This window comes from Oryzias latipes, chromosome 8 (assembly GCF_053564925.1).
Source record: "Oryzias latipes strain Hd-rR chromosome 8, Olatipes_Hd-rR_3.1".
In the NCBI taxonomy this organism is placed as follows: domain Eukaryota; kingdom Metazoa; phylum Chordata; class Actinopteri; order Beloniformes; family Adrianichthyidae; genus Oryzias; species Oryzias latipes.
Window position 1 is genome coordinate 2,466,677 of NC_136244.1, and position 12,139 is coordinate 2,478,815.

At 46.2% G+C, this 12,139-nt stretch overlaps 1 protein-coding gene and 1 long non-coding RNA gene across 7 annotated transcripts in view; one reads left to right on the forward strand and one right to left on the reverse strand.

The window, feature by feature from the left end:
* Positions 1 to 12,139, reverse strand: part of hdac5 (histone deacetylase 5) — a 38,282-nt gene that overhangs the window by 22,019 nt on the left and 4,124 nt on the right. Inside the window, exons 1-2 of one of the 6 annotated variants that reach the window (XM_078951105.1) lie at positions 2,890 to 3,017; positions 2,605 to 2,673 (exon numbers count right to left, since the gene is read on the reverse strand). The exons of 1 other annotated variant lie outside the window; for it this stretch is intronic. In XM_078951105.1, coding sequence (XP_078807231.1) covers positions 2,605 to 2,617 — 13 coding nt within the window. In that variant the 5' untranslated portion in view covers positions 2,618 to 2,673; positions 2,890 to 3,017. Of the gene's footprint in view, positions 1 to 2,604; positions 3,281 to 9,419; positions 9,574 to 12,139 lie in introns of those variants that run through there. 4 more of the 6 variants (XM_078951102.1, XM_078951104.1, XM_078951103.1 and 1 more) reach the window with 4 other exon arrangements.
* On the forward strand, positions 10 to 1,980 carry LOC144994202 (uncharacterized). The gene is made up of 3 exons (XR_013657634.1): positions 10 to 277; positions 378 to 628; positions 1,061 to 1,980. It is a non-coding gene; the product is annotated as an uncharacterized LOC144994202 (long non-coding RNA).

A 12,139-nucleotide genomic window follows, 5' to 3' on the forward strand; every position in this document is an offset into this window, starting at 1 on the left:
ATGCTCAGAGAGGCGGCCGAGCCAGGCGCTCGCTGCTTGGTGACGGCGCTGCACAGAACCAACCTTCACGCCTGTGCGGACTCTTCAGTCAGGATTAAACGTGAAGAGAAGGGTGCTGGCACGCAGCTGCGTTCAGCTACTGAGGGCCGGCTCCAGCTGCTGTCCCATCGATCTACTGACTCCCTGCAGAAACGTCACTTTTTTTGATTGTTACCTCCAACGAGGACATTATCGTCTACACTCACAGATTTATGAAGAGCTTTATCATCATCAGCGGGTAAAATACACGGAGGTCCAATATTGGAATTCTATGGAGATTCCACATGAGAACGTTTCCAAGCATGTGTTGGTTGACATGTAAACATTTGTTTTCACAGGGCCCTGCGACAGACTGGCGACCTGTCCAGGACGTCCCCTGCCTTCACCCGCACGTGGCCAGGATAGGCTCCAGCAGCCCCGTGACCCCAACAGGGACAGGATGACTGTTTTCACAGAGCCTTTCCGTTAAAGACCCCAAAATGACCCAAAGACCAAAATAAAAGGCCCGTATGTGGAACATAGAAACTACGCTAACAGGCCACAAGTCCACTGCTCCGCCCCTGCAAATGGTCCCGCCCACAGGTCAGAGGTGAATTTCTAATGAGCGCCTGCCGCTCTGCAGAAACTACGTCCTAGAAAACAACACGGGTTTTTGGCTTTTGCCTAAAAACAGGATCATCCCAATTAAAAGACCACTGGGGACGGAAAAGATGAGCGGAGAGAGACTTTAAAGTTAATTATAAATTCGTTAGGTTTGGTCTTAAAAAGCTCATCTTCCGATTCTATTAAAATTAATTTCCTTTCTTCATTTTTCCATCTAAAACCATTTTTGTAGAGAAATCAAAAAGAGGTTTCTCATAACTAGTGATGTAAAGCAAATTAAGGATTTACTTTATCTGATCAAATTGTTTTCTACCCAAACTAACTATGGATTTAAAGAACTAATAAGAAATAAATATCAAATTTAACAAAAGAATGGAATCTGTAATGCAGCTTTTGATTTTTCTATTTCATTTTTCAGAATTAAAGTCTTCATCAAGTGTCTGATGGACCAATAATGTATGTGCCGACCAGACCCCTCCGAGCAGCAGCTCCTCTGACAGAGCAGCAGTCCCGCCCCACCTGTAAGACCCTCAACAATAAGGCATAAGAGGCATGAGAGCAGGATTCACCACGAAGGACGTTTGATGCAGCTGCACTTCACCCTGAAGAAGAGACTTTCCACAGCTGAGAATCCTGTTGGCCTCTGCAGGAACTTCATCCAGATCATCCACAACTGCTAATGACAAAGATGAACCTCTTCTGTCATTGCACAAGTTCAGAGACGAGTCACGGAACTGTGACTCGACCTTTGTGACCCCCGCTGGACTGATTGTGACCGTAGAAGAAGTCTGAGGGGCCTTCGACGCTCCAGAGACCCCCGCTGTCTTCGTCAGAATATCCTGCATCTCTAAATGCTTCCTGTTGTTTGTACCCTTTAAAGCTCCAGTTTTTCACAACAACTTTGAACCTTTAATCCAATGTATTTTACTGACAAACCACCAGTTAACAAGCATGGATGTTTCAAGGAGCCACACAACCAGCAGAAACACGGAAACCCAGTGAGATGCACTGCAAATGTTCCAACCTGATTCGGCTCACTGGGTATATCTAATGTAACATTTGCACAAAAGGGGGGAAAAACGCACAAAGAAAGGATGTCAACTCATCTCGTTGAGGATAAAAAAAACCTGCAGAGGTGCTGATGGTGCAGTGGGAGGAGCCACAGACCACCAGTTGATACCAACAGGCGGTTCCCAACATGCAAACCACCATTTGAGTTTTCTAGGAACCAATCAGAGATCCAAACACAAAGGAATAACAACCCGGTCCCTTTCCAGACCCAAGACACACACAGAGACCGTGACGCCAAACGCTACTGCACAAAAGAAAACTAGTGAAGTGAAGAAGACCCTGTCCTCATCAACACAGCGGAGGAAGCACCAAGCTTTGGCGTGGATCAGGGTTTACCAGCCCTGTCAGCCGCCACGTTTGTTTTGCATCTTCAGGCTCACCTGATCAGGTGAGCCTGAAGATGCAAAACAAACGTGGCGGTGGCCGACGAGGAAGAGGGTCGGTGACTCCTGGCATGGAGCATCAGACTGAATCTGACCTTCCTCCCTTCCTGATTTCATACTTTCCCTTTCCTTTCCAGAAGATCAAACAGATCCAGATCGAACCCCGCCTCCCCCCACTGTTGTTTACAAACAAACAGCCGGTCGGTCTGTTGTCTGATTTCAAACTCCTCCCCACACTGACATGCTGGTGCATCCAAAAACATGCTGCATTCCTGCAGACTCCACCACCTGAAGCTGGTTCTCCGCCCCACCGACCAGCAGCCCTGACCTCCATCTGCAGCTGCAGCCTCCCTCATGAGTCCCGCTCACTTCAACCAGAAACTTTCCCTGCACTCCAGCGCCAGCCCGTCCTCCATGGACACAAAGAAAAAGGGTTTCTTCTCTTACAGACAGCCTAAATTATTTATTAACACCCCCTCCCCTCCTCGCTTCCCCACAGATGACTCACCAGCGATGGGCATGGCTGCGCTGGAGCCCTGTTTGCCACTCAGGAGCTGCAGAGGCTGCTGGCGGCCGTCTGCAGAGGAAAAGCAAGAATCCGTCTCATAGATGGTCTGCAACATGGCGCACAGTCCTGACACGGGCGGCTGCAGCCGCGTGCCAGGACAAGAGCCGCTGCTACAGTTCAGGAAGCACCCCTTCACAGAGACCCCATCACGCCGACTTGGGACTGAGCAGCCTGCAACGCTGTGACAGCTCCCAAGCCGCAGGCTCTGGCGCCGGTCACCATCACCTGAGACAAATCCTCCTATCCCGCGCTTCCAGGAAGTCCTCTCTGAGGTAAGAGCATGGATCACCCTGATCCTGGCACAAATCTGGCTCCTGAGAGGCGGACCTGCAGCGGTGCGTTCAGGAAGCCGCTTCAGCCGCAGGAGGAAAGTTGCAGTTCCACAAACAAGCAAAAAAAATTCCCAACCGGCAGCAGCAAAGACGGACTCTCTGCCGCGCGACCAAGAAACGGAGCTAGAGAGTCCTGTTCTCCCGAAAAACAAGGGGGAGAGGAGGAGAAGGGGGAGAGGAGGAGGAGGAGCAAGGACGAAAATAGCTTTGGGAGAGCGCTCTCCGAGGTTCCATGTTTCCAAAATTAGAACAAAGAGCTGGGAGAATGACAGGAGAGGGAGACGAGTGGGACTTCAGCAACAGCCCTCCATCCTCCAGCCGCCGCTCCGACAGAGAAGCTCCGACTGCAACCAGGAGCTGCGGGCGGTTCAGCACCACCCTCACTGACGGGGGGGGGGAGCTGAATGAAGCACAGGGAGGGAGGGAGGAGGGACGCCGACAACAAACCTTCTGATTTCAGAGTGTCAGAAGACGTACTCTTTTACTTCTTGGCTGCTGTGGCATTGTGGGGATGCGGGGGTTGAATTTTAAAATAGCTCGTTAGTGAGGGGGAGGAGCCAAAGACAAAAATAGACCAGGGAAGAGAGAGAGAGAGAGACACAGCGAGCACACAAAAACCCTGCAGCGCTGGGGTGTGACTGAGACGTGGGGGCGGAGGGTTTTCTGCCCCGCATCTCTACAAGATCCTCTACCAATCCAAGCGGAGTGGGCGGGGCTCCACGAATGCCATGGGTCTGCCGAGACTCACCAGAACAAACACTAACATACACACCTGGTCCAATCAAAACCCGGAAGACAGGGTCTGGAGGAGCAGGGCTGACAGATGTTCCACGGGGAGGGTTTGACGCAGAACCAAGGAGAACCGACACTTCTGAACCTCCCTGAGAAGACGACCGTCAAACATCCAACAACTTCAAGTCCAGACTGTCAGAACCACATCCAGAATTCAGTTTACCTGATGGTCAAACATGTCATCGTCTCAAACACACACAGCATTAAGCCCATGTTTTTAACGTCTTCTTGTGGCATTTTCCTGATGATGTAGAAACATTCTGGTTTCGAGTTTTTCTTTATTCAAATCATTGTGAGCAGAATAAGAAAAGGCTGTTGGAAACCATAAGCTCCCTGCTCCGCTCCATTCTGATGCATCCGCCTGCAGACAAACAGATCCATGAACGTGTTTGTTTTTCCTCGTCTGAGCTGGAATCTGGATCAGAACTGGACGCTCCACGACTCAGAGGTGAATTTCTGTTAAACTCCTGCGGCTCTGCACAAACTATGTCCTAAAAACCCAAAACAAAAACTGTTTTTTTTTTTTTTATTTTGGCTAAATACATCATCATCATAATTTAAAAAAAACAAACACTTTGAAAAACAGATCAAAAGCTGATCAGAGTGAGACTTTAAAACAGTGTCCCACACGTCAAACAGGTGTGCATGCATGCATTTGTGTGCGTTCGGGTCGAGTTGTCACAGACCCGGGTGTGTCTTGGGGGGAAGCATTGAGCTGCAGTCACGGCCGAAAACGAAAACCAGATTTTTAATAATCTAACCAAGGATTTGAACCTACAACCTCCCAGTCTGAAGGTGGAGACACAAAGCAACCGCTCTGATGTATATGTGTGTGTTTTTGTGTAGGCATGCATGCATGCATGCATGCGTGTGTGTGTGTGTGTGTGTGTGTGTGTGTGTGTGTGTACTGCAGCGGATGACTCATCTCTGCATTTCTATTCCAGACGCATCCACCCCTGGAGTTACACTGCTGCGTTTGTGTACTATAACTGTAACCATGACAACCGCATTATAGACTGTCAGCTAGTCAGTGGGACGAAGATCTGAAGGACCTCCAGCTGCATGAAGCTTTGAGAGACCTTCTAATTCTCCATTTCATTAAAAACTGATTTTACTTGGCTAGAATTACCCTTCCAGTCATTTTCCTGCAGATTTTCAGATTCCTTACTTTCCAGGACACCAGCAGGTGTCACAAGCATCATCCTACTCCACTCTTAAAACTGCTGCTACGTCTGAATGCAGTAAAAATCCACACACCTCCTCTTCCTCTGACCTCCTCTTCCTCTCTCTGGAAAACGTCCCGGTCAAAGGAGAGGAGGCGGCACAGAATCTAAAAAAGCCGTCTGACTGCTCACAGCTGCAAACAGGAGCTCCAGGCAGATCCTGCAGATGCGTCACTTTGTGGTTGAGGGAATGTTTTGTCGCGGTTCTTTGTGTACCAGATCTGATAAAGTTTGATTCAAAAATAACTCACGTTTGCAGGTGTTCTTTGAGCATAGATTTACCATGAGCGTGCACGCTACAGACATTTACCTGCAGTCACGTGCTTTGTGCATTGGGTCCACTGATCCAACCCAAACAGAAGAGAAATACGGATCCACAACTTTCATTCTTAAATATAAAGCCAACCAGGAAGTGGCAAAGGCTGCAGCTCCGCAAATGACCACCGGAGGCTGGTTTCAAAAGGAAGCACTTAGTGACTCCCATGTTAAAAGGACCAACTTTACACCATAAAATAAACATCTATGCAGTCTTTTTTTGTTCTATTTTGCTTTTATTAACTCAACTAAACTCACTTTACTTTGCCTCACCCAACTGCCAATTTTTTAGGGCGCTGAAGTTGACAGAATAGACTCCAGTCAAAATGCCAAACGTGCTTGGAGCTTTGTTTTGGCTGGTCAGGAGACATCAGAGTTTAATATGTTGTTCACCTTTCGGCATGTCCCATCAGGGGTCACCACAGCAACGGCACAGGGGTCACTTGTAATGACAACAGGGGCGTTAAAAAAAAAAGGTGAACAATTCTTCATATCTGCAGTTCTTTTGACCATCAATGTCACATGGAAAAAGTGTTAAAGGGCCTATATCATGCCACATCAATGTTTTGAGCTTCTAAGTGGATTATAATGTTAATTATTTACAAAAAAGAATATAAGGCTACTGTTAAGCTCCTCCATTATAATGTAATGTAACAGAGAGTAAAGAATAACAAAAAGGATATCATCCAATTTTGACACCAAGCCCTAGTAATCCACGGATGGAAGTTCAACTTCAGAGCTGTTGGCCTGTTATCCTATCAGCTCATCATCAGACCCCCCTGACCTGCTGACCCCCCCCCCCCCCCATGTTGTCTTTGGGCATTTATTTATTTTTAGTGCTGACCTTGTAAGCAGTTTTTTAAGAAACATCTGCTGTTTCTGTGGTGATTGTGATGACCAGGATGTCCATAAAATAGATTAAATTTTCAAAGTAGAGGAAATAAAAGATGCTCATCTTCTTCATCATCATCATCATCATCTTCAGTTACAGGTGTTCAACCTCCTTCGTCATCATCCATAGTTACAGATGTTCCACTGCATCATCGTTGATACTTACAGATGTTCAGCTCCATCAGTTACAGATGTTCAATCAGAACCACCATCTTCTTCAGCCTCAACATCATCATCTTTCTCACTCAAAGGTTTTTCAAAAAGATCCATCATCATCCCCAAATACAAGTGTTCAAACAAAACCTTTCCATACAGAGTCCCCAGAACATATTAGATACGACTCCTTGACAACAGGAAACACTTGGTTAGGCTGAAGAATTGTGCCTGAGGACATGGTCAGTACCTCTGGAGCACCTCAGGGGCCCGATGCTGTTCAGTTTCCTCCTAATCTATTCCTGCATGCTGCTGTCAAATGAGGCGTGGCCAGAGCCTCCTTTTGTCATGATAAAAGTGAATGCTTAGAGACGAAACGGACTGCCTGAAGCTTGCTGACACCGAACCTGCTAAACACGCAGACGGAGCAGAGAGACCAGGATGGACAGGTTTAGGAACGAATCCATCAGACGAACGGTAGATGGTCGGGACATAAATGCAGGGAAGCAGATGGAGACGGTTTGGACACGTTGACAGGAGGAACAGTGATGATGTCGGTAAAAGGATGCTGAGGTCGGAGCTACCAGGATAGAGGCCTAAAAAAAAGACCAAAGAGGAGGTTCACGGGTATAGTGATGGAGGACATGAGGGCGGTTAGAGTGAGTGAGGAGGAGAGGCACAGGTGGAGGCAGGTGATTCGCTAAGGCTAGCCTTGGGTTAACCTTGGAAGGCGAGCATGTGAGTGGGTATAATAAGATGATGTTGGCACATCAGAGAAACAAACAGTATGGTGACATAGCTGTATTGTAACAGAATAACAGGGCCTGACAATAGTTACATTGAAAGGTAGGATAACATGGGGACCAGCCTCTACCTACTGATCAGTCAGTGGATCAGTCAATTGTTCCTCAAGATAAGAAAGCATGTACAAAGCGTTTTCAGCTCTGATAAATAAACAGTCAGACGCTTTTTTCTGTCCATTTGTTGCTACATTCCTACTCTGTTTACGTCGGCTACGGTGGCCGTTTTGGTTCAGTTGCTCTGCTCTGAGGACGGATTGTATTCAGACTGAGGGATCTCAGAGCGAACCGAAGCTTGGAAACGAACAGAGATCACCTTAAAAGATGGGTCAGAGAGCAGGTCCAGGTCCCGAACCCTAGGGTTCATTCAGGCTGGAAATTTGTTCTGGATTATTAGGGGAAACAAACTCTGGTTCACTTTATGCGGACCAAATGTGTCCCGTCTGAACACAACCTAAATTTCACCACCGTAGCCAGTCGTCATGTGATGTGAAAAAGTAGTGGAGCAACGATGAGACACAGCAACTCATTGAAATCTGGTCTGTTGAATGCAGGCTCAATAAAACAACTCTTAATGTGATACATATTCCTTCTAACATCGTTTTTTCTGACAGTCTACAGGTCATTAACACTTATTAGTGTACCTTCTTAGCTGTCGCCTCCTCAGGAACGGCCTTGCAGCACGCCTCCGCCTTACTTAAGTAAAAAGTGTTGTACCTGATCTTGGTAAAGACATTTAGAATTATAATTTTTTATTGTCTGTACATAAAAATATGTATTTCCAGTATTCAGACTATACGATTCTTTCAGTCCAACAAAATCATTTGATCCGGACCGAGTCTTGAACCTTGTGTTTGGTCTGTATTCAGTCTGCCGTCCGGCGGACTATCCTGACCACCTGACTAAAGATCTCTTTAGTCATTGGCCAGGAATTATGAGGGCAGGGCAAAGCAACTCTACGTTGGCCGTTTTGTTGTTGTTATGCTCCAAGCATGGTGCCTTTTCAGACTGAGGGAGCAAACCGAAGCGCAGTCCAATTTGAAACGAAACTGAGACCACCTGAGACGATGGGTCCTGGTCCCGGACCAGGGTCCGCTTTGGTCTATTCAGACTGAATATTTGTTTCAGAATATTGGGGGGAAACAAGCTATGGTTCCCTTTAAACAAACCAAATGTGCCCAGTCGTTTTATTCTCAAATGTCAATAATGAAATCTTCACTAAGTCACTTTTTAAATTGTATGTTGACCTTTACTGATCAACATACATACAAATCTAGATGAAAATACCTCAAAATGAGGCTTTTCACAGCAACTATTACGTGAGATTGAAAATAAATTAATTCCAATTTATAATGAATTAATCACACACAAAATTAATGGTACGACAGCACAAATATTAAACAGGACATGATGGTACATAACTGACGGAGCGGTCTGTGTATGATGCATCGACCTCACATCTGCCATTAAAAGTTGCTGAGAAACAAACTGAAAGGAAAAAACGCTGACGATGCATCTATTTTAAGCTGAACGGACTGGAAAAGTGCATCTTCGTAGAGAAAACAGACAAGTACAGCTGTGACTTTTGGGACATCACCATTAACGTTAATGAGGCCACAGTGTCACATGACCCCAAAGCTCAGTTTTGGTTAGATTAGCATGCAAAAACATTTCACAGCAACTTTGACTGAAAAATATGACCCCTTAATCTTAAACCTGGAACAAATTGCTGTGTGTGTGTTTGTGTGTGTATGTATGCTCTGAGATTAAGAGGCTAACTAGCTTTGAGACACTAACCTGCCAGCCAGCTGATCCATTAGCCTAATGGCATGGACACTAACGCGGCTTATGGGGGGGGGGGGGGGCAGAGGGCTTTTTTGAAAATAGCACAGAACCAAGCCGTATCACGCGCTGACAAAATCCAAATCGGCCTCTTTCCTCTCACTTCATGGGTTTCTACCTCTCTGCCACCTCCTCTTCACTCCAGTGTTTCCCAAAATACCTGCCCCCTCCCTCTGTGAAAAAGGAGCAGGAAGTGCTGCCTAGCAACTGGTGGTCTGGCTGCCGTGGTAACCATTCACCTGGACGCCTCCTCCAAAAAGCAAACAGCGCGAGAGAAGATGGAGAGCCCAGCTGCACAGGTGCACGCACGGCTACAAAAACGCCACACGCGTGCACACATAAACAGTTGACAGGCGCGCTCTCATGTACACACATGTACACAAACACACACACACAGCTGTCCTTACATAACGGATGGTGTCCGCTGCATTTCTCCATCACATGCAGCTTTTTTCACAAAAGCCGCATTCAGCCGTTCCTGCTGCACCTTTTGGTCGCAGACACGGTCTGTCTGTTCAGCCCGCAAACTTTCAACATGACTTCTTTCTGGTGGCTTTACTTTAATCATCTGGATCTGTAGAAGAAAACAAAAAAAAACCTGATCCACAACCGTTTGGACCGTTGATGGTCTGGGCTGCCACGCTGGCACGCCCGTGCCAGCCGCCTGATGTGACGGAAATAACAAAGACGGGGAACAGACTGCATCAGCGCTGCAGGATCCACGGGACCGACACCTCCTACAGCACAACTCCCTGGGACGCTGTGAGGAACACAGGGCACCTCACACGACACATGGAACATGCTGGGGACTCCGTGGAGCATCCGTGTGACAGAAAACACAGCCGAAGAGACTGGGGACCAAAACCTCCCTAAAGATGTCGCCCCGCCGTTACCGTTTACATAAGCTTAGATGACAGGCTGTCTCAGAGAAGCTTAGGGTCTACCTCATTGATCGTATATAAGAACTGGATTGAGTGACCCCTCCGCCCCTCGCATTCCAAACAGGAAGTAGCCAGTGGCTCCAAGAAGCCAAAATCCCACAGAATTCTATAGAGAAATAAACAGCTGTTACTCATTCTATTGGTCAGAAGAACCCTTCTGGATCTGATACTTTTAAACATCTTCTTGAAAGTCCTCTTTTTATTTTTCTGTAGTGTAAGTCATTCCTTCGAATCCTGACCAATCAGATGCCTCCAATGTGTATGTGGCCTCATTCAAAGGATTTGATTGTCAGATTTCATGTACATCGCTTTCAAATGGTAGGGGTGTGACCTTTCAACAGGTTCCCACCTAATTGGTGAGAGAGGTTGCCATAGAAATCTTGACTAAGACCGATCACTGCGTATTGACAATTTCTGGTACCAACATTGCGAATAGTCCTTTTCTATGCGTGACGTCACACTCACTCAGTCCAGTTCTCATATACAGTCAATGGTCCACCAATACCAATCAATCAATGTTGATCATGGTTGTTCCCCAAGCCCAACCTTTTTCTGTCTGGGGCTTACATAGACTGCAAAGATCCTGGTCCTAAACGCAAATGGTTACTCCCCATACATCAGGTGGCAGTATGCTCTCTGTTTTATTGGTTCACTGCCCAACATGAAATGAAGGAGCTGGAAAAAAAAGGAGGTTTTCAGAACTGAAACTACTATTTTCCACTATGGTCTGCCTTGTTTATGTTATGATTCTTAGCCGAGCCATTTGGAGGTATTGAAACATGACACAGGGTGTTATGTAAGCTACATCCGAACGTCCTCTATCAAGTTTAGCACTCACCCTGGCACACCTCCACAAGCAGGCCAAGGACATCAACCAAATGAACAGGATTTTAGGAACAAACGACATTTATTTGCACAGAAAAAATGGCACGAGTGTCGGCTGCTCAAGACAACTATTACGGTAGTAACATTTAGTTTAGCATTAGGGCTGGGCGACATGACCTAAAAATAAAAATTCCTGATTTTATTTTCTTTTAGTTGTGCATGTAAACATTTGGACACAATCGTTGAAATAAATAAAATCTCAGATTTTATTTTTCTTATTCGATTTCTGATTTTTACCCAATCCCCCACCCCACCGCCACCACCCCACCGCCACCACCCCCACTTAAGGAAAGCAATAAGTAGAAACGGCAGACAACTTAAAGCAGATTTTGCTTTTATTTAATCAAACGCAAGACAAATGTAACCCCCATTTCTGGGATGAATAATATATAAATGAACACACTCTTGGAATCAAAGTCCCAGCTGTGTTTTATGTCACACTTTGTAGTCTAGACCAGTGTTTTTCAACCAGTGTGCCGCGGCACACTAGTGTGCCATGGGAGATGGTCAGGCTTTTAACCCATGATGCATTGGGTTAAAAGTGACAGTGTCTCAGCGCACAATGAGTCTTCGATGTTAAATGTCTTGAAATCACAACGAACACACATCAAACAGTTTTTAAAACTTAATTTTTATCACATCTTTTAGAAAAAAAAACAGCTGCAACTTCCAGCTTTTTCTGCCACAATTATCACAAAAATGCAAGTGAGATTGCGAAGGGGCTGTACATCAATACAGACTATGAGTTTCTTTTTTTTTTTCTTTGGATGCTGGTGTGCCGCGGGACTTTTGTCAAGGTTAAAGTGTGCCGTGGCTCCAAAAAGGTTGAAAAACACTGTTCTAGACTAAAAGGAGACAAACATTCACCTTGAGAATAACACCATTTTCTAAAGGATTAACAATACAGCTCATATCTGGGGTCTAAGGTTTTAAATAAATTTATAAACCCCGTCTTCTCCACGGTATATAAGGGTACCATGTCTTTGGCTATATGCAAAGCGACCGCTTCGGTGATTGTTCTCCACCGTGCCCCTTTCCTAAGGATGAGTACTGAGCCCCGGTATTGAACGAGCCCCGGGGCAACATTCTTCAAGACCGCAGTGTTGTTAAGATCTGACCTCAACGGTTCTGCTATCGGTACCGGAGAAGTCGCTTTTTTTTTTGTCCGACAAGATATAAACCAGAGCTGTGACGGTGTGGGATTTTTGACCGCGGTGATGACGCAGCAGGAGTCGTGGTCATACCCCCCCGCCCTCCCCGCCGAACACAAAATCCCCCAGCGGCAAATAAATACAATTCAT